This window comes from Strix uralensis, chromosome 3 (genome assembly GCF_047716275.1).
Source record: "Strix uralensis isolate ZFMK-TIS-50842 chromosome 3, bStrUra1, whole genome shotgun sequence".
Taxonomy (NCBI): domain Eukaryota; kingdom Metazoa; phylum Chordata; class Aves; order Strigiformes; family Strigidae; genus Strix; species Strix uralensis.
The window spans coordinates 89,996,652-90,019,463 of NC_133974.1; the positions used below are offsets into that span (position 1 = coordinate 89,996,652).

Here is a 22,812-nt window from a genome sequence, read left to right on the forward strand (position 1 = left end):
AAAGCGTCAACCAGGACTTCAGTTTCCTTGCAGTGGATTCTTGTAAATACAACTCAAAGAAATATTCTGCAAAAAGCAAACAAACACTAAAGGTGTAATTGACTTTCACCCTCATTTTGAGTCCCATTCTGTAACAGACCAGTATATTTTCAATTCAAAATCTGAAAGACCAGACAGTGCCATCACTACCACGTACTCTGCAGGAAACTCAATCAGCAGGGATTAATGGCCAACAGAACATCGAATATGCAGAGGAAGAGAACTACCAAGCACTGAGATGCCATTTCTGCATTCACTTATCAGACAAACAACATCTTTAAAAGCCATGTAAAGATTTAACAAGCTGAGCAACACCACCAGATAAAACGGACAGCCTGATAAATGAGCATGTGTAAGCAAACTTTGCAACGTTAAATTGTCTGCTTCATTAAAATTCAGTACTGATTTAGGATTATTTTGTTAAATCGAGAGGTAACTGGCTATATCCAGATTTTAATGGAACCTCTATTCTGATCAATTACATAACAGCAAATTTTAATAAACCATAAAATTTAAAAAATATTAAAAATAGTACCAATTAATGGCAGAAAAAGAGGTCAAATAAATTGAGAATATCAGTATTCTCTGATCTATTCTGATATCATCTATAATCTCATGTAACAGTAACAGCAGAACTCTAAACATATAAGCAACTCAAGTATTCCAGGGTTTGCAGTACTTTACCTTTTTAAGGAAATAAAAAAATTCAGTCATCACACTCACTTGACTATACTAACTGCAAGCCTGGCTTCTGACCCTGGCATGACAATAGAGACTATAATCAAGAATAAGATCACTAATCACCTGCATAAATAAAAGAGCAAGCACAGCTCCTGTGAAAGGACAGCCTACTTTTCTAACTTGTGCAAGTTCTATGAGGGTGTCAACACACACATGAATAAAGGGGATCCACTGAACATAATTGCAGAAAGCCTAAACTAAGCTAAACTGCCAGGGACTGGAAGAAAGGTCATTTGATAGCCTGATAACAGGTAAAGGATAAAGAAGAAGAAAAAATAAGGTGTAATAGTCGCTTTCCAGAACAGAGAAAGGTAATGAAAGCCTCTGGGGATCACTGGCAATTAGCTTTATTCACCATCTTTATCAATATCCAGCAGAATGGAAAATACAGTGAAATCCCCTAAGCTTGTAAATGAAACAGCATTGTTTAACCCCTCAACCCTGCTACATAAACCTGTACTGAGCTGTACTGCCACTGACCCCACGTTAAAGAGGTATTAAAGCATGGAAGAAGACATACAGAAAATGTTTAGTTAATAAGAGAGGAAGAATCTTTTCTCTTGTTTTCCCCAGTAAATTGTTGGAAGAAGATGCTGGCCATTCAATCTTGTCAGGCTTCCATTAAAGCAAACAGTGCATCTTCAGAAAGGCACTGACCCTAACACTACAGATACTCTTTTGCAAAGAGGGTACCATTGTGCAACACCATGTCATGTGTTCTCTCAAGACACTGCTTCCATAGGAATACACACTATCAACAAACACATTTGTTTGTTATCAAAATTTATATTTCTGAGCAAATCTTTACTATGTATCCTACTTCAGGACAGTATTTTTAATTGCTAATGGAATAGAATTCAAAACAGCTACCCTATCATATTAGATCATCCATAGTGGAATATTTTAGACAAGCCTTCTATAAAAAACAACATGAACCTGTTCATTAGAAAGTACAGGATTATCTCTGAAGAAGAAATCAAAAGGGGAGACAGTTATCAAAATCTGCGATCTGGTCTACATACAACGTAGACCTTGTAACACTGACCAAAAAATTTAATTTCACTATACAAATAGTGCTAACAACCCAATAAGGTAAGGAAGGGATGTTAGTTTTTCTACTGGTAGATGCGCTAACTATATATACATATATAAACACTTCGGTATTTTAAATTCACAATAATACTCACTTTAATTGAGATAAGACTAAGCAGAACCACTGCACTAGTTGAGTTTTACTCTCTGAAACAGAGCAGCAAACTCTGCCCCCAACAGCCATCCTTATCCTGCCTGGGTATCTCAGACCCTCGCTGTAAGGACCCAGCCAAGGTCACAGAATAAGTCAGCATTATAGCAAGTCTGTGACCCCAAATCCTGGTAAGACCATGCTGCCTCTCAGCGGGCAGTCCAAAAATGAGATATTCTGCACATCATTACCCATCCTCTGGCTCACCCAGCACTTCTCACACTGCCAAAAGCTGCATCCAACATTTATTACTACAAGTTGGGAGACAAGAGTCAGTATAGAATTACACTTCACAGTATAAAGCCTCAAACATTAATTTTGTATATAATAAGATCGCTAAAATCAGTGTCCAGCACAAAACTTTTTTTTTTTTTTAATTTGTGTTCCTGTACTGCCATCTAAAGATCAGAGTGAAAACCAGGAACAGTAGCAGACAACGTGTAACTTTTATCTGTAGTCCCGGAAATGAGAGGTAATGGTTTTTCTGATACGTGGCTTTGAACAACGATCACACTGCTTAGTGAGTGAAAAGCAGATTCATGAAACAGTTTGATTCCACATCCTACTTCAGCAGTACTTCACCATTTTTCTACTTTCCATACATTAAAAAAAAAAAAAAGACCTACATATGGGTATATGTATCACTTACTAATTTAACAAAGTCCATTGAATAAGAAGCCTTCAATTTGATGAATAAGAAAGTCTGCTTGCACAGTCTTGATATATAACTCTGTCTAGCCACAGTATGTTTTGCAATGGAAGCTAGATTGGTGGAAAATTATTTTTAACTTCCTTATTTAACTTTTAAATTTAACTGATATCACTACTTATAAAAAAGACAAACCTTCACAAATGCATAACCTTCATGGTGTATCAGTTGGTAATGCCACTATTTTTCCCAACAAACCTTGCCCTGGTTATACTTTTATATCCAAACGCTTAAGATTCATTTTCATTCCACCTGTTGCTGCACTCAGCCTGTCTTGTGAAGCCTGCAGCCTCTCACAACTTGGAAGTTGGAAAGTCACTACCCCAAAGGACTCTGATGTCACAAGTCAGACTTCACAGATGTATTAGCTAAAAATCTTTCTTGTTTTCTTAATGTGCTGAGGTTAGATGCAAGTGTGACCTGGAACACACTGTCAGACTTTTCTCTGGGAAAACGAGGATCACATTATCATTTCTTTAAACAGAAGCTGAGGTGCCCCATAAGGACATGAAACAAAACACTAGGAATGTTTCAATAAAACAAAACATGAAATGCTTTCAAACAGAAGGGAAAAAATTTTAAAAAGGCAAAGGCTAGCGGTATGGAATTGTCTCTCAAGTCCTGGCAGTTATCCATGGTTCTGGATTACCTACCAATACGTTTCAGGTATTAACACACAGATCTCCTACAAACAGGTCTATCACAATCTATCTTGCTGGAAAATTGCTGAAGGGTAGAAGACAGTTATGTTGTTTTGTTTTTTTTTTTTAAACACACACAGAAAGCTGCTGTGGGCTTGCCAGTTTTCACTTGTAAGGATCTGGGGGCTGGCCGGCCTGTACTCAACCCGCTCCTCAGACAGGATAAACCTGCGCAGGCGACAGCCGCTCACCCCGTCCACGCTGCCTACTTCAGGAAGGCCGGTGCCTCACGGCTGCTCTCGCCCCTACGCGTGCTCAGGGCAGAGCGTCACGCTGCCGCTCGCACTCGCGGGGTCGCGGCGGAGGAGAGCTTTATCCCCGCCCCAACAGACAGGCGGGAGCAGTCGCACCGCCATCACCTCAGCCCGCCACGCCGCCGCCGCCCTTCGCCTCCCGAAGCGACAAGCCACCCAGCAGCGCTTTCCCGCTCCTGCCCTCGCCAGGCTGAGGAGAGCCTCCGGGGGGGGGCGGGGGGTGGGGGCTGGCACCTCCAGCCACCGCCAGCCCAGCCCACCGCCACAAGGCCGCCGAGACACGGCTCGGCCCGCGCCCCACAGCGGAGAGGGACCCCCGCCCCGGTCCGGCCCGGCGCCGCGGCACTGCCCCGCCTCAGCGGAAGGGGCGGCGCAGGCCGGGCGGGGCCGGCGGGCGAGGCGGTTGCGGCGTCCCCCCCGCCAGCCCGGCCGTCGGTACCTGCGCAGGCAGCGGTGGCACACGCCGCCCCGCTGCTCCTTGGTGACGACGTAGGCGAAGGGCTCGGCACGGTAGAGCAGCTGCCCGGGCTGCACCCGCCGGCGGGAGCGGAGGCCGCTGCCCTTGCCCGGGCTGGGGAACCGCTCCAGCGCCGCCGGCTCCATCCGTCCGCCCGCCACAGAGAGAGCGCGAGGCCGCCCCGCCCGCCGCCGCGTGACGCGGCACTGCCGCCGCCATCTTAACTGAGGGGCCGGGCCGCCCCCGCGGCGGGCAGTAGCCGGCCGCTTTGCTGCCCGCTAGCTGATGCCTGCGAGCAGTTGGTGCTAATTGCTGTAAGGGGCCTCAGGCAAGAATGCACCCAAGGACGTAATTTTTGCAACTGTGATGGGTACATCCGGGAGAGGGCAGAGAAACTAACAGACACCTGTGATAGTCAAAGATAAGAAAGCTGAGAAGGCCATATATGAAAACCTCAGAGTTCATGGAGAGGACACCAAGACACCTCTTCACCAACCACTAGGGACCACCACAGACCACCAAAAATCCCCATGGAAGCCCCCTCAGAGACACTTCCCCAAATTTTACTACGCTTGTGCAATGTATTATCATATGCATTAGATCCTCTGGAAATAGATGTGTACTTCCCGGGAATTACATTAATATTCATTTCTTTTATTGTATATAATAAGTGTACTTTTGTCTTTCGGCATGCACGTTAGGTGGAGTGATCCCCCCTGCATCCAGTGCTGCAATAAAGAATGCCTGCCTTCCATAAACTTCAAACTAAGTCTTAGAGGGTTCTTTTGAGATCGAATTTACGGTAACAGCTTGAGCGGAGGTTTTGCAGTGCGCGTTTTTCCTGGCCGAGGCCAGAGATCTCGCCTGTACTGAGAGGCGGCAGGGCAGAGGGCTCTGCCTGAAGTGGGGGGTTAGTAACACATTTCTGCTAACAAACACATCACCTTGTGATGCTGAACAAGGTGGTTATCAATGTTTCCACAGCCAATAACAACTAGCCAGGATGTGGGATTTTTTTTCAGTTACTTTGTAACTTTGTGGGTGGGTTGGTTGGTTTTTAAAGGCAACGAGGCAGAGAGAAAATGTCTAACCGTAAATCTTGTTAACCACAAGACTGGGGATCCTTCTGACACACGCACCGTGCAGCACCCTGCAGCAGCCGCAGTCTGGCCTCAGAAGAAACATGAAGTGATGGGAAGTTTCAGCTGCCACATTAGCCTAGTCCAGCACCATTACTGCTTCATTTCCGTACTGACCCAGCGTCAACGCTGACACAGAAGTGGAAAAAATACATATAAAAATAAAAGTGGCATGAGGACATGTGGAAGTTGCATACCCACAACTTTGTATGTAATTTAGGGAACTTTCCCAGGCCCTCCGCTGTGTAGAGGTGGGTGGTCCTCATCCCAAATCTGGGTTCTTCACTTGGTGTGCAAAGAGCCAATCAACACAGTGAGTTGAGATACTGGTCTTTATTTCTAGTCTGCAGAGTAGGGTACCGGCCATCTAACACCAGCCAGCACCCCAAACACATCTAACGTTCCTTTTTTACAGTAACAAAATGCAGCTGATTGGTATTCTCAAACTTCCTTGTCCACCTCTCACCCACTCTCATCACACATATGCATTTTATCTCATGTAGAAAACATCTGGGGAGGTCCCCTAATTAGCATGTTCATTATTGACAAGTGGGTGTGTATTTTAGTATTATAATTACCTAAGATTACTATAGGATACACTCTCATCTTTTTTTCCAAAATCGTGCACATAAAACTGCAAAGCAGAAATTTACAGCATTCTTATCCCAGGAGTTTCTGTGTTGTCTTTGTTAGAGATTAGGTATGTTCCAAGGTTACAGTGTGGCCAAGGTCAGGTACTCTCCCACAAGCCTACATAGCTGCTGGGTTTGGAATCTCTGTAACTCTTAACCCTGTTCTTTCAACATCATCCTCAGCCCCAGCCCAGGGCTGTGTCCTCCAAGGAGCGGCAGGGAACCAGAAAGCCCCACCAGCCAGGCAGCTGATACGTGTGAACGCACCAAGTCCGCTGCATCCTTCAATGTACTGTGAAGGGAAAACCATACTAATTTTGTACTGACACCCAAGGGTTTGCCAGCAGCTTTTCTTCACTGATGCAACATTGAAATCAGAGTAGAGATGTCAGATCTCAGGCAGTGGCTTCATTGTATGTAAACCCATTTGTTGCAGAAGATGATATACCTTTCAGTTCATTATCTTGATCAAAATATTAAACAGTTTGGTTCACAAAGGAATAGATATGATAATGATTCTGTCATACAACATTCCAAAACAGGACATTTTACTTATGAGCTAGCATCTGGACATATTTCTGGATCTCACTGTGATCTGAATACAAAGAAGTATGGCTGGGCTGGGAGCTGCTTGGCACCCGAGCTCTGGCAGTGTGTATCACTGGGAATGCACCCCACAGACCAGCTGCTTTTTGTCAGAGCCATCAGTTAGAGGCACCAGATAAATGACAGGGGAAAAGCAAAACTCTTTCATGATTAACTAAGAGCACCACTCTGAAACGGTGACCCTCAAACCTCATGAGACGATAAGTGCTTTCCATGTTGGTCTACGTGGCGTTTGTTCATTTATGAGATTACACACGTGATGCAGGCTACATGGGCTAAACTGCAGATAGACTTAGTCTGGTTTTCCTTATTATGCCTATAGAGGGAGTTAGGGCTTGTGTTTTGGAAAGGAGTGTTGCATCGTCCTGTCAAAGAACGCTGAGAGACAGACCTAACAGTTCTGCAAAACAGCTTTTTGCTTCTAAAATGTACTCAGTTTTGTTCTCAGTGATGATTATTTCAGTCTGCAATTGTTTTCATCCAAGTTGCAACAGGGTAATCAGAAATGGCAATATGCATATCTAAAATACTGCTATTGGGAAGAACCAACGTACATCAAGCCACAGGATTCCCACAGAAAAATATGTTTTGACATTCTCTTAAATGCTGCAGTGACATAATTCATTACCAAAAGAACTGACAGCAATCTGGCTGTCAGTTAAACAGCTATGCACATTACTATGCTTATCTTTAGTTCTCCTAGCAAATTTTTTAAAAGCGTTCAATTATAGTGATATTGTGAGATACTCAAGAATTATCCTTAACAGTTATTAAAATATTAAATGACTACCTCTGTATTTGGCTTGTATGCTTTACTCCTACACCTATTTCACCTTCTGTGTTTCCCCATCTATCTTGTTTTATTAAGTTTCTAAACAGGCATTGCCCACAACCTATGACATACACAAACCCAGTAATAACAGTTTATGTCTATCTCTTGGGTGGATAAACTTAAGAGATGAATGGTCAAACAATACACAAAAAGCATGAACTTAAAGTCCTACCCAGGAACCTACCCAGGGAAGAGCTGATATGAATATACAATACCAGATGTAGCTTTCATTATTTTCTCAGTTTTCCAAGTCAGGTTTTCTCACATGTCCCATAACACAAAATCTCACAAGTACAAAAATGTGTCTGAGGGAATGACAGTCTTTTAATACACACACACACACACACACACACACACAAATAAAATCACAACCTCAGAGAGCCCAGCTACTGTAGCAAAACCCCAAGTATGAATGCCTGAAGAAAGGGGCTTTCATCAGCTTGGCATAAGTTGTACATTGCATTTCAATTGATATGACAACATAATTGTAGTAATAGAGGCTTTTCTAGTATAGATAAGCTTTTAAACGCAACATAAATGTTTTCATTGATGGAGTGTTGGATATTTCAACATCTGTAAGATGAGCCTGGAAAGCTGATCCTGGATATCTGCATCTACGGTTTATAGACCTGACTGCCTAGGAGGGCCATTCAACACAGGCTGAACAATGGTGATCAATTGAACGGCCTACTCAAGTGTTTTTGGAAATGTCAGTCTGAATTTTCAGAAAAGCATAATGATATTATGGCTATATATTCCAATAAGTGGTCATTTAGCCCCTGACTATATTTAGTTGAATTAATCCCTGTTGGTAGTATGGGGTTTTTATATGACCAAGTCATCCACTGACCTAAACAGGTCAGACTTCCCAACAGCTATTTGAAATGCATGACACATTCTGGACAGAAGCAGCTGTCAAGGCATGTAATGGAGGCACTTTTGTGGGAAATACCACTTAATTGTGGCTGATGCTGCTGAATTAGTCATACTTCCTTACTGGCAGTAGATGAGACACCATAGTGGAAGTTTAGCTCTTCTATCTCAAGACAGCATGTTTTATGACATGAATTTATAGAAAGAATTGCAGTAATGAAATAATCCAAATTCTGCTCTTCACTTATAAACGTGCAATACCCATTCCAATCCATACAGCAAAAAATTGAAATTTTCTGGGAGCAACATCTGGCTCAAAACACAAAATGTTAAATTTTGATTAGTACAAAATCTGTGTCACTAATGGCATAGAATAGCTATCAAATAATTAGTTGAAAGCTTGTAAGCACAGACATATCTTTTATGAAGACACAGGAATCTCTTGAAGAGGTCTCTTCACTTTTAATGTTGGTGTGCTAGTTAAAAAATTATTCTAGAATGTAAAATTTAAAAACTCACTGCAGAAGCATTTTAAGCACAAATTCATAACAAATTTCACTCCATTACATAGATTTTACCTGTTGACTTTTTACTATGAACTTTACAAAAACTTTCTACTTGAGTCTTGCCTGTCTCAAACACATTAATTTCCTTCAGATGGCAGAATCACATGTCTGAAGTTCATCAGCACAATTTCTTAGCTGTTTATTTGGTGTCTTATCAAGAGGATCAATTACATCGAGTGTTAAAGTCTTGCATACATTATGAGTAATCGACCATTCCATGTGGTGTATCTTAACTACCCCTAATTTCCCTTGGGCTTTGTATGCTTGCTGCGTGTTGTGTTCTATCAGCTGGGGACAGCCAGTGTGTCTATTTTTAGCAGTGACATGTTAAACAGCATACACAAGGAAAGGCGCAATAGCTATTGAGCAAGGATACAATGTGAGTGAATAAACATCTCCCACTGACTTGTCTTTTCTGGAAAAATTACTTGTTATTTTCATTTTCTCGGTGTTTACAGAAGGTACAGCTTTGCTAATTAAAGGCTTGCAAAGCTTAGTTTTCAAACTACAGCCCCATAGATTGTGTTTAGCCTGCCAGAACAATCCATTCAACATGTTTCTCAGGAAGCCTCAGGTTCTCCCTATCACACTTACACATCTTAAACTACATGACACAATCTGTTTCTTGAGTTTTATTACCTGCAAGGCTAAGCTAAGCTGTAATTATTAAAATGGCCAGTGCTGAACAAGCCTAGTAGCCAGTACATACACATTCCACCTTAATAACCCTTTATCACATAATTTACTGTGTTAATTAGTACAAGGTCACAAACCCTTCTTCTGGATCAAAAGTGAACTACTAACTATAGAATCCAACTGATCCCCTAATTCCAAACAGCAAAATTTCTCATTACCCAGGCATCTAAGGACCAAGTTTCTTTCTGTTTGTATTTGTGTTTGCTATGATTTTAATGTAGTTAAGTAGCAAAAATTTAGGCAATTGCCATCACAGTCATGTGATTTTCTTTTATGGGCAGATGAATGGCACAAATGATGAGGGTCAGTAGAAAAGACTTAGCACATCTGAAGTTAGGATCAATATACATGCTACGATATATTGGTGCTTTAATACGGCATGTCAAAAGCCATTTTCTTGGCAGCTAATAAACAGTATTTGAAGAGTGGGAGCAATACTTAAGAGTTCTACTTGATAGATACCATGTGTGGTTCGTGAATTAAATCGGTCTTGGGAAAAAAAAAAAAAAAGACACCGCAACCCCAGTCTGGAAATTGAAAGGAATATGCTATACTGTGAACCTTCTATTATGTTATATGCGTGTTGTAACCTTCATCTCATCCAAGATCACAGATTCAAGGACAGGAAAACACAGGAAGAAATAAATCTGCCTGAAAGCTTGCAGCTAATTAATGTAATTTAAAAAATCTATTACTTTATATCTTATAATTAGTGTCATAATACAAAACTGTGTATTCAAAGGTTGGTACTAATTTTAAAATACTTTTTATTACTTAATCTGGCACAGTAACTCACTTGCAAATTAATGCACTTTCAGAAATGGGAAACTTTGCTATCCCCCCATGATAGAAAGTAGTTCCCATAAACCTTTTGGTCTCAAAGTTAGCGTGAAGATCTTCTCTTCTGAGAAGGTCTGGCATTTTAAATTTTGAGTGAATTTGCAGTTTTGTCTTCACTTTGAATAGCATTTTTGAGGGTTATTAAACTGTAAATATTAACCTGAATTTATATACTATTTTCCTAGTTGCAAGTTCTGTCTTTGCATTTACATGAATCAAAAATAACTGAAGATATGTTGGCTCAATTTTCCATCAACATGTCAAGGAATATGGCAAAGGCAAAGGAAAGGAACACAAGTAGTACAGGGTTGGTTAAAAATGGTAACAAAAAAGCATGGAAGCCTTTATATACAATTCAAAATTTCAGCAGCAAAAGTTTCCATTCAACGTTCTCCTGCAGAAGCTGTAAACCTCCAACAATAGGAAGTACTGACTGGAGTGCATGAACTAATCAAATCCATGGACCGACTTGAATTTCGCTTGCCCATACCTATTCACATACACCAGTAATTTTCACTTTTTCCCATCTCTTCCATCAATACCAAAACCATTTCTATAATGACAGCCATTGTCCTCTTCATTTCACATTTGTGATCAGGGCTTAACAGCAGAGTTCTGGCTAGCATTAAATCTCCTCATTTCAAGTCCCCAGTTACACAACATTCCCTCTACTTACAGACTCCTGCTGTTAGCTTGGGAGTCTCTGCATTGGCTCAGTAAATACTGTTTTCCAACAGCATGACAAAAAAATCACAGCAAATAACAATTTTCTTTTTTTCAGTTCATGTTTGAAATGTTATCAGCAACACAGTTAAAGAAGTTCACGTAGACAGTGGTGGACTTACATTGCATACTTCTGGTATGCTGATGTAAGCCATCTTGCTGCAACAAGAGTGAGGTATTTGATTCAAGGAAGGAGGGGGGAAAATCAGCCCAGGAGACACTGCATTCTTGTAGACCAGTAGATAAGACAGTTACCATCTACTGAGACTGAAAAAAGGTGGAATTGCTTCTGTTAAAGCAAGTTTGTCATTCATGGTCAATTTATAATGCAAGTTACTGAAACAGTAAGAGATGTAAACAGTCTCAAATCTTCACAACCTACACCGGTAACGCTCTGAGACAGACTGCAAATTAAACCTCTGCCTTTCCAGTATCCATCATAACATTACAAAGGCTTATCAGCAGTTTAAACAGATAGCTGCAGCCCACCTAGCAGAGTGCACTGAGGCTGCTCAAAGTCCATTTTGCTTCTGCAGCAGGAACTGCAGGAGGAAGACAGAGATGAATGCTTTTTACATCTATACCTCACACTATACTTAAGAAACACAATTCTGTGTTTGCATTGTTTTGGTCAGTGCTGTTTTCTAGAGCATGAAAATAGCTCAGCCTTTACCAAAAAGGCATTTTATTGACTCATGCTCTGCTAAAAAAGCATATTTTTGGCCACAGCTCTTCACAGAGAAGACAGTATGGAACACAGAACCAGTGCAGCCTGCCAGCACTGTTGGACAACAACAAGTTATATGGTGAGACAGAAAGAGAAACTAGGAACAAATTGCATTATGGAGTACTATGGGTAAAAAAAAGAGAATTTTAATAGCATATGGGTTTGAAGTAAGTTATTTTGTACATAATACACATTAAACAAATACATATTGACAAAAGGTTGAAGGTAAGATGATTTTTTTTCCAAACTGTTTATACAGCACTGGATGTTCTTGTGATTTTGTTTTCAGACCTAAAATAAGATAAAGCCTATGTGCACATAGGTGTTCACGTATTGTAAACTAGAACAGACTGCCCAGTGTTCTTTTCAAATTTTCAAAAGAAAGAATTGTTACAACATTTTTCCTCAGAGATATAACAATCTTTAGTTAAAAAAACCCAAACAACTCTCTGTTGATGTTTTATCATGCTGTCATTACCTTGTCTTCTATTAACCCACCATTATTGATTTATTGATATTATGCTGACTTTAGACTGCAAGGTTTTTAGATCAGGACACAATATAACAGATTCAGTGGCTATAAAGACCTATGTATTTTGGGAATCTGTGAAAGGGCAATCAAATCACTGAGCACTAAAATACAAACCACACAAATAATCATATTTGGTCTGTTATTTTTTTCAAATGTTGTAAATATACAGCAGTGTAACAAAAAGTTCCATTTAAGTGGTACATCCAAAAGCAGCAGGTCACTAACATGCTCCTGGGAAAGATGCAGTTTGTCCATTCTAGATAGGATTGTGGTCAAATAACTGTGAATCTGTTACTTTCATCCTGTACAGAAGGGCTCTTGTTACTTGCTAAATTTATTTTCCTGCTTGGACAGGAAATCATCTAGCTAACAATATCTTCGATTTTATTTAAATCATTTCTTATCAAAGTAATCTTCCAGAAGCAAAGGTGGTCTTCCAAAAGACAGCAGCTTTAGATTTATAAGTTTATGTTCCTTATACTATCCAACACTTCATCATGGAACCAGGTTTCAGTAAACATATTAGAGTTTTGCAAAGCTTCGAAAAGACGCCTATAATCTTCTGGGTATAAGTTACGTGTTGCAGCATTTTTTGGAATTTCTAGCTCTCTCAGTAATTTGCCATCACTGTCCAAGCTCCATGAACTGAAACAAACAAACAAACAAAATCATAATGGAGCATTTCTTCCTGTGAAAAATTAAAGAGCAAGAAACAGTATCTGAAGGTCCGTTTCACTCTTTCGCAGCTTCTAGAAGCTAACATCTTCCTACAGGACAAGTTATTTTCAATCCGTACTGCAAACAGGAAGAAACCTATACTAATAAGACATATAAATACCAAATAAGGCCCTCAGCACACACAGACAACATCAAACCACGTAAGTCTCCTCGTTAGAGACTGGGTGCCCTCCCTCCCTCTTCTGCCCCAACTGCATAAATCAGTAACAGGCATTACAGCATAAAAAGGGGTTATTCGTCAATGCTTGGGAAATTAAAGCCAAGAAGATGATTCAATATAGCATGAGTTAGTGTGACTTACACCTCCCAGGTATTTTCTTATATAAACAGATGTATCCACTGTGTCACCACCTACATCATTGCTATGAAAACCAGACCTTTTATAAATGTGCATATACACAAACTATTTCCCAGACAAGAAAAGGGTGTATAAATAAGATGCACATTAGAAGCCTTCAAGGTTAGCTCCACTTCCTGGCTGAAGGATTGAGTGGAGATTAGGTACACCACTGAGCTTTAAGAAAGAAATCCATTAAGGCTCTTTGCACTTGTCTTTGCTAAATGAATTACTGGAAGTTATTAGCTTTTTTTTCTTCTTATTTTTTTTTTCTTTTCTGGAAATTAACTTCCATAAATTACTACCAGCAAACGAGAAATACATTAATTATTTTCATTAACAAGTTGAAGTCAATGCTTTCCAGACTGCAAACACTTCCCGTTTATGAAAAATGGAAATCTACTGATCATAAAGCAAAGCGAATAGCTCCAATGTAATACCAAAAAAGAATAATTAAAGAGAGTTGCGTAATTCGTAAACAGGTCTAAAGCCTAATTTTTTAATTAGATAACCAAAAGCCATTTGAGGACATCCCCACTCCACCCTCAATAACCTTCAACTCTTTTCACTAGTGTTACTTTGATGTCCGTTATAAACAGAAACTCTTTTCCAGCTTTTTATTTCTATACCTGCAAAACTCTTGGTGACTTTATTGTTATGTCTGTAAAGTGAGTGAAAACTTCTGCAGATACATGACCTCACCTCCACTGGAGGTACAGACAATTACAACACATCTACATTCTAAATACCTGTCGACCTTCTTGTCAAACCTCAAGTTTTTATCATCTGTGAACACAGGCCAGGAATAGTCCCTAAAATATTGTATTGTGGGTTGCAAAACTGAAATCTTCTATTCTACATGTAGACAATTAATTTAACAAAAAAAAAAAAAAAGGCAAGCTGTATTTCAGCTGCAAATAAATACTGCTTTGAGAACATATGTTAATATTTTCCTATATTTCTCTGAAGTATAAAAACTGTAATTCTTTCTTACTTACTTTAATCTATCAGTAACTCTAGACGTGGGTTTACCAAGACACTGTTTCACCATGAAAATAAAGGTAGATGAATTTGTGGGCTTCAAGCCTCCTGCAAATAGATTTTGCCGAGGAGTCAGTCGTACCAAACATAAATGGTCATTTGGCAGCCGCTGCAAGAAAAACAATACAAGTCACTGGAAAGTCATTTTTAAGGCAGTGTCTGTCTTTACCTAAGAGTAAGTGTTCCATCTGTGCCACCAGTAACACTTCTTAAAGAGTTTTAGAAGTCTTAACAAGATGGTTGGAAGCTGAGGCTTTAAAATTTTGTTCTAGAACAAAGATGTTCTACCTTCCCTGCCCCCCAAACAGGAAAGGAAATAGGAAACAAAACAGACATGCTATCACTTCAGTTTTATTTTTATTTTTTAAGACTGAACTTTCTTAGTTGAAATAGACAATACAGGCTTGATATGAGTTTTCAAGAGATTATATGGTCTAAAGTATTCCTATGCTATGCAAGGTCAGACCAGATCACTTCAAGTACCTGCCTTTTGTAAATAAAGACAGAATTATTTGAGTGTAACACTAAGACAATATTTCAACTTGAGAATTTCATGAAACCAAAATAAATGTACTTCTCCATTGCCAGCAATGGATATATGGTCCAACAGATCTCACATTTGTACTTCTCCTAAGGCTGTCACAATACATCTTACATAATCCACCTGATATGCCTCTCCACATGGCTCTACAGCAACACACTTCAGAGCGTAAGGCACACCCAGTCATTTGCACTCACTTATATTGTACAGTAACATTTCAAACAATACTCAGTATACTACTGTAGCAGTTTTCTGGGGTGGGTAAAGCCAAATATGAAGTAAACATGCTTTTATATTATTGGTATTAAACAGAAATATTCTTGTATTATACAAAGGAACATCATTATTTCTCTGAAAGAGAACAGTAAAGATCTTTACAGAAGGTATTTAAGCTTTGTGACTCACACTTTTCACCAATTAATCAGCACATGGAATCTACACTGGACATGTGAATAACCATTTTAATCAAAACCACCAGCATACTGATTGTGCTATTAATTGTGGTAACACTTGTTTTGTTTAAGCAGGTAGATGTGACCCTGTCAGTAACCTTTGAAAAAAACTTTACCTGTTCACATCCCTTTATGCTCTTTATTCACTGTAATTTTTCCATCATAGACAAAGATACTAGTTTATTTCAGTTTCTAAGCAATTCTTCACCCCACTTTTGATTGCATCTACATGCTCCCTGTAAGTTCTAATTAGAAAAACAGTTCTTATAAAATACATGTGTAAATGCTGTTATAAAGTTATTTTAACCTTTTAGTTAAAAGTGGTTTAGCTGCATCTCCAAAAGGAGAAAAGTGCACACAATGATCTTACCATGCTTTTTGGTACTGCCAGTCCCCTGTTTTTCAAATTAGTTAAAAATGATGACCAAGGTTCCTATGGGAGGGAGCAAATGTAATATATTACAGAATTATAGTGCTTTGTTAGAATACAAATAGAACAGGAATAGAACAGGAATAGAACAGGAATAGAACAGGAATAGAACAGGAATAGAACAGGAATAGAACAGGAATAGAACAGGAATAGAACAGGAATAGAACAGGAATAGAACAGGAATAGAACAGGAATAGAACAGGAATAGAACAGGAATAGAACAGGAATAGAACAGGAATAGAACAGGAATAGAACAGGAATAGAACAGGAATAGAACAGGAATAGAACAGGAATAGAACAGAACAGCGTATTTCCATTGGAAGGGACCTACAATGATCATCTAGTCCAACTGCCTGAGCAATTCAGGGCTGACCAAAAGTTAAAGCTTGTTGTTAAGGACGTTGTCCCAATGCCTCTTAAACACAGACAGGCTTGGGGCATCGACCACCTGTCTAGGAAGCCTGTTCCAGGGTTTGACCACCCTCTCAGTAAAGAAATGCTTCCTAATGGCCAGACTAAACCTCCTCTGGTGCAGCTTTGAACCATTCCCATGCATCCTGTAACCGGATACCTGGGAGAAGACATCAGCGCCTCCCTCTCCCCTTTCACTCAGAAAGCTGCAGAGGACAATGAGGTCACCCCTCAGCCTTCTTTGCTTCAAACTAGAAAGGCCTAAAGTCCTTAGCTGCTCCTCATAGGACATTCATTCCTTACAGCCCTTTCACTGGCTTTGTTGCCCTCCTCAGGACACATTTGAGTACCTTCATATCCTTCTTAAATCGTGGGGCCCAGAACTGCACACAATATTCAAGGTGAGGCCACACCAATGCTGAACACAGTGCATAATTACCGCTTTTGCCAGGCTGGCTATTCTGTTTGATGCACCCTGGGATGCAGTTTGCCCTCTTGCTGCCAGGGCACACTGCTGCCGACCAGCACCCCCAGATCCCTTTCTGCAGGGCGGCTCGCCAGCCACTCCTCTCCCTGTTTATACTTGTGCCCAGCATTACTCTATCCCAGGTGCAGAATCTGGCATTTCGACTTATTAAATTTCATCCCACTGATGATTGCCCAGGGCTCCAATCTATCTAGATGCCTCTGCAAGGCATCTTGTCCCTCAAGAGTCAGCAGCACCTCCCAGTTTGGTATCATCAGCAAACGTGCTAATGGTCCATTCAACTCCTGCACCCAGATCGTTGATAAATACATTGAACAGAACTGGCCCTAGAATTGAACCCTGAGGAACACCGCTGGCCACCGGTCACCAGCCAGATGTAGCCCCATTCACTGCAACCCTTTGAGCTCTGCCCTTCAGTCAGTTCTTCACCCAGCGCACCGTGAACCCACTCATCCCACAGCTGGACAACTTGTCCAGAAGGATGCTGTGAGGGACAGTAGCAAAAGCCTTACTGAAATCCAGAGGAACTACATCTACTGCTTTCCCTTCATGCTCCAGGTGGGTGACTTTAACATAGAAGGGTATCAAATTAGTTAATCGGGACTCTCCTTTGTGAACCCATGCTGACTGTGCCTGACGACTGCTACTTTCAGTAGTACCCAGTATAATCTTTGCCATAATTTTTCCAGGAACTGAGGTTAGACTAACAGGTCTGTAGCATCCTGGGTCTTCCCTCATGCCCTTCTTGTAAACTGGAATAACGCTGGCCAGGTTCCAGTCATCAGGGACCTCCCCAAACTCGCAAGACCTTTGGTAGATGATGAGAGGTAACATCCACTAGCTCCTTCAGTACTCTGGGATGAATCCCTCAGGCCCCATGGACTTGTCAACATTCAGCTGATACCGCTGGTCCCTTACAACTTCAGCGTCCACAAGTGGAAAGTCACTGTTCCCACATTCGTGGTCCTCTGACTCAGGGGACCGGGCAGCCCAAGGTCTATCAGTACTATTAAAGACTGAGGCAAAAAACACATTGAATGCCTCTGGTTTTTCTTCATCCCTGATAGTCAGATGACCATCTCCAACAAGCAACATCTTATTCTTCAACTCCTTAATATTAACCTTACTATATACCTCACGGTATAAGGTATTTGGAAGATAACAGATAGTGAAACTTTTAATTTTAGACTAGCAAAACATTAGAACTATGAAGATAGGTTGCGAGAAAAACAGAGCACAAACAAAGATAAATCTAAAAAGCACGAAGTGAAAGTTGATGGCCATATGCTCATATGGAGGTGGGAGAACAACATAAAAATCTTTTAAAAACTAAACCACAGCATGTTTGACTAGCAAGAGAAGCAGAACCACTTGGAACATAAAGGTACCAAGACTCAAAAAAATATTTCTTCTGCACACAGCTCAGGAAGTCGAAAGCATACATGATGGGAAAATGCAGAGGACATAACAAAGAGCAGACTATGACAGATTGGAAGAGCAGTCTTCTAGTCTCACACAACCCTTAGCAAGGTGTAAAAGACTTATCTGTTGCGCAAACTTCTTTCTTATGTACCAGCTTCTGAGAATAAATGTTTTTGAGTACAGTGATTTATAATGAAAATACTGACATCATAATGATGCTGCTTAATTGAAAGAGTTTTACAAAAAACACGACTGTTCCAGGTTTTCACATCCAAAAGTTTTCAATTGTTCTCCAACTAATTTAAACATCAATTTAGCTTCCAATCAGTTTATGCTGGTAAAAAACTATAAACCCTTTTCTAAAAGCATGTCCATAGCATTAGACCATGTCAGCTGGTATGAAAAACTTACCATGTGCAGTAGCTGAATTTCACATCCTACTTGCCAAAGTATACTAATCGCTTGGTAAGCCTTCGCATCCCCAGGCTTTGCTGTTAATACCTAATAAAATGGCAAAGGAAGAGCATTTTTGTTGCAAAAACTAAGATTGCTTCTTTATCTAAGCAAAATCCTTATATACGGAACAAGCAGTAAGAAATTCATAGTTAAATCTAAAATTGCAAGGTAAAGTTACATTAGGCCTCAATTACATACTCTGCGCTATTTTAGTACATCTTGTCAGAACACATGATTAGAAGACATTATGGCAGTCTAAGTATTTCTTCACAGCAGTTATTTGGATAACTGAACTGTGTAGGAACTTCCAGCTTATACTTTATGGTCCCTTTAAAGGCAGAGAAGTTTCACACAGAAAAGAAACAGGGATCATATTCTATATAAAAACCATAACATGGCCAGTAATCAGCTCTCCCAGATGAAATAATATTCCCAACACAACACACAAGCAGAGTAAAGCCAAATATCAGGTGACCTCACTGAACATTAAGCAGCTTGCAGAGTCATCATCCTGTTCAATATTACAGATCAGACAACTCTTAGAGCAAAAATAACAAAGAAATGTTACTCTCAAACAGAGCAAAGAAAGTAAATTGTAGCAGGGAGAATTAACTTCTAACAGATTTAGACAGCCTTCTCATATGAACAACCAAAAAAAAAAAAACCACAACCAAAAAGGAACCAACAGCGCCCACTAAAAAAAGGTTCCAATTGCTTTTACTTAGGTACACAACTCTCATTTAACAGGGTTCACAATAAAATCAGAAAACTTAATAAAACACAACAGTGACTGCATTAAATGAATAGGCTGCCCCCTATTTGCTCAAAAAATCTGGCCATTAAAAACATACCATTTAAGTGGATATTTTAGTGGTGTCCAACCTCTCATTTCGCAGAAGAATATACTTAAGATTTACCTTTTCTCAGTAGGGTGTTAGGCACAACAGAGATTGTGTAAGCACACCTGGAAGTCTTTGCTTACTTAGGTAATTAAAGGTGTGTGGCTCTGTATGAACCTCACCATTTCACAGAAAGAAAAGGCACCCTTGAACTGTAAGTACAGTTCTAGAGGTTTAGGACAGCATAAATTAGGAACACATAATCCAGAAAGCTGCTTTGCACCTTAGTGTACAGAACTTTAATAAAAAGGTGTGTAAATCACTCATATTTTGCCTTAGTTTTTTTCAGTACTGCATACAAAAGTGGCCCAAGAGGACAAGTACATCTCACTGAGCATAGTATTTAGTAACTGAGTCCTCTTCGAGGCATTTTGAATTCACTCTTCATTGACCTGCAACTAGTAAACAATTTTGTTGCAAAAGCACGTTACAGAATTTAAGCACCTCACAAGTTTCAATGGAAAGCAGCTAGTCTGCTGAGAAGGACATGCCGCAGCAAGGACCAGTCTTCACATTTGTAAGATGTGTGGTTATGTGACAACAGAATGTGTCTTGACAGTGCTATTACTGCATAAAGAGAACAAGCAGGAAACAGACAAGACTTAAAAAATCTGACAGAAACAGAAATTCGCTGGCAAAAACATTAGCTATACAATATAAATGTTTTTGTGTTCTGTGAAGCACTACATACTCTTTATCTATAAAATCTCTTACACATACCTTGTACTCTTTTTCACTTACAAAGATGTTGAGTTCTGCTCTTCCATATTTGTATATGGAATTGCATTCATACAGGGCAAAAAGAAGCCTCCAAAGTATGATCCTTTCCTTTCTTTGTGGTATGATTCCAAAAACTCTCACAGGTACATCTGTTTCAATAGTGTGTAAAAGTATGTTCAAAATTTTGCAATTTGTACTAGAAAATCTCATTAATGCTAATGTCTAAACAACAAACAACTAAGAAAAGAAAGTCTGTCAGCTCATGTTTTTCAAGAATACAATTCAAGCTTTAGTTAAAGATAAGCCCAGTTTGCATTAGACTAAACCTTTAATAAAGACAAGCAAACACCTGAGATTTCACATTGCCATGTTTCTTTGAAGCTAGCAAGAACCGAAATAAAGCTGAAATGTACGAAATAGTATCCGTTAATCCAGCATATGTATTAAATAGAACATATACCTCAAGCAAATCCCAAAGATTTATCCAAACTGCCTATGCACCTTTCAAATGTATTTGTAACATAAGTGATCATATACATATACCTGCACTCCAAGGAACTGCTTCTACACCTATGGTTTCAAAAAGTTTGTCAGAACACATTGCAGGTGGTTTCACCGTTCCAGTCACCAAAGGATCCAGTCTGAAGAAGTCCCCGTAAATTACCTTTAATTGTCCATCCAGGCTATTCTCTAGGGACTAAATAAAATTAGTTTCAGTCAAAGAAATCTGAATGCAATAACCCATCTTGCAAAACACCCAACTCAAACCAAAAAATTGTTCAAGTACTACCTAAAGTTGTTACCCAATCAACAAGAGTCAATCTCAGAGCTGCTTCTTACAGCTTCTTTCACAAAATGTCAAGTCAATTGAATATAAAACAGTCTGTTGCTGAACATGCAATGTAAAACCAAACAATACTTACTATTATTAAGTGCCATTTCAGATGTTAGAAGTAACCATCACTGGCTAATTCCTTTTTGATCCAACAGTATTACACAATTGTAATTTCTTATTTTCCCTTTAATTAGGTTTTAGAAATGTAGTACCAAATCAAAAGTGTACCTGCAAGTTTGGAAGAAAAGCTGAATTATTTTCTAGAGCTACCACTCTAACGCCTGCATTGAGCAGAGTTCGGGTCAAGATTCCAGGACCTGAAGGGGGGAAATAAAAAAAAAAAAAGTAAAAACTTTTAAGAAGTGCATTTTTTTCTAAGTGATTTCCTTTAGTGATTTTCCCAACACAACACTTAGGATATACCACCTTCAATGGGAGATAACCTGTGTTTGTTTAAACACAGTTCAAAACCAGTTAGAAAAAAGATTTACACACAGTTTGACTGAGACTGCCCAGTGAATTACACTAAGCACAGCATTACAATTAGATATTAAGTAACATTAAATATAATGTTTCAACTATTTCTACTACTACTTCTGTCAACTGAAATATACTTTGAAACCTTACACATATTATCTCTACAGGTAAAATACCCTCTGCAAAAATATAAAAAAGATTAAGTAACTGCAGAGGGCTATCTGTGGAACAGCCCACAGTCTTAGGCATGCTTTTACTGACAAAGTTCTCCTACAAAACCAAAAATATTACCCGGACAGAAATTTACATCTCTACTTGCTCCATGGCAAAGTTTTAACACCCCTGACTCAGGTCTCCAGACCGAGCACTCTATCAGCTCTCTATCAGTGGAATCCCTGCCACCCGCCCCAGGCGGGCCGCTACAGTACCCAGACGGCCCTGCCGGTCGCCAAGGGCCGCCCTGGGAAGACACCAGGGCGGCGGCCAGGGGCCGGGGCAGCCCCCAGCACGGATCTCATCCCGTCCCGTCACGCAACAGAGCCACCACTCCCGCCAGAAATCCCGGGAAAGGCAGGGCCCCGGCCCCGTCCCTCGGCAGCTCCCCGCGGCCCCGGGAGAGCGGGGCCGGGGGTCCGTTACCGCCGGCGGCAAGGGCGGCAGCTCACGCTGACCCTGCAAGGTCACCGAGGCACGCCGAGCAGCGCCGCGTCCCGGCAGCCCCGGGGACGGCGAAGCCCGGGGTTCGGCGAAGCCGCGGAGGGGCCCACCACCGGAGGGCAGCGGCCGGAACCTCGGGGTGGCTTACCGGGCGCGCACTCGAGCAGGACGGGCTGGGGGCCGGGGCCGGCTCCGCTCTGCAGGCAGCGCTGCACGGTGCGCGCCAGCTGCGGGCAGGCGATGAAGCGGCGGAGTGAAGTGCCGGCCCGCTGTACCCGCTGCGTCTGCTGGACCAGCCGTTCCGCCTCCGCCGCCCCCGGCACCCTCAGGCCCGGGCTCGGCCACTGCCCCGCCGCCCGCCGCGCCGCCTGCCAGCACGGCGGCAGCCCGCACAGCAGCGGCCGCAGCCTCGCCGCCAGAGCCGCTGCCAGGAGGCGGCGGCAGCAGCCCGCAGCGCCCGGCGGTGCCCGGCCGGCAAGCATCGCCACGCCACCGCCACCGGCCCCGCGCTCGCAGGCACCGGGTGCGCGATCGCCGCGGCAACGGGAGCGTCACTTCCGCCTCTCCCCAGCCTCTCTAGCGCGCTTCCGCTCTATCGC

General features: G+C 41.1%; 2 protein-coding genes across 3 annotated transcripts in view; both read right to left on the reverse strand.

The window, feature by feature from the left end:
- The window catches only part of SMYD3 (SET and MYND domain containing 3), a 431,626-nt gene extending 426,749 nt beyond the window's left edge, over window positions 1-4,877 (reverse strand). For both annotated transcript variants that reach the window (XM_074863269.1, XM_074863270.1), the window contains exon 1: window positions 4,127-4,877. In XM_074863269.1, coding sequence (XP_074719370.1) covers window positions 4,127-4,290 — 164 coding nt within the window. In that variant the 5' untranslated portion in view covers window positions 4,291-4,877. The remainder of the gene's footprint in view (window positions 1-4,126) is intronic.
- A 7,031-nt stretch (window positions 4,878-11,908) lies between these two features.
- Window positions 11,909-22,781, reverse strand: TFB2M (transcription factor B2, mitochondrial). Its single transcript, XM_074863283.1, has 8 exons — window positions 22,362-22,781; window positions 21,308-21,396; window positions 20,788-20,941; window positions 20,245-20,393; window positions 18,581-18,670; window positions 15,790-15,852; window positions 14,384-14,535; window positions 11,909-12,955 (listed from the first exon to the last, which is right to left on the reverse strand). The coding sequence occupies exons 1-8, from the start codon at window positions 22,693-22,695 to the stop codon at window positions 12,769-12,771; spliced, it is 1,218 nt and encodes a 405-aa protein (XP_074719384.1). The 5' UTR covers window positions 22,696-22,781; the 3' UTR covers window positions 11,909-12,768.
- Between the last annotated feature and the right edge of the window lie 31 nt (window positions 22,782-22,812).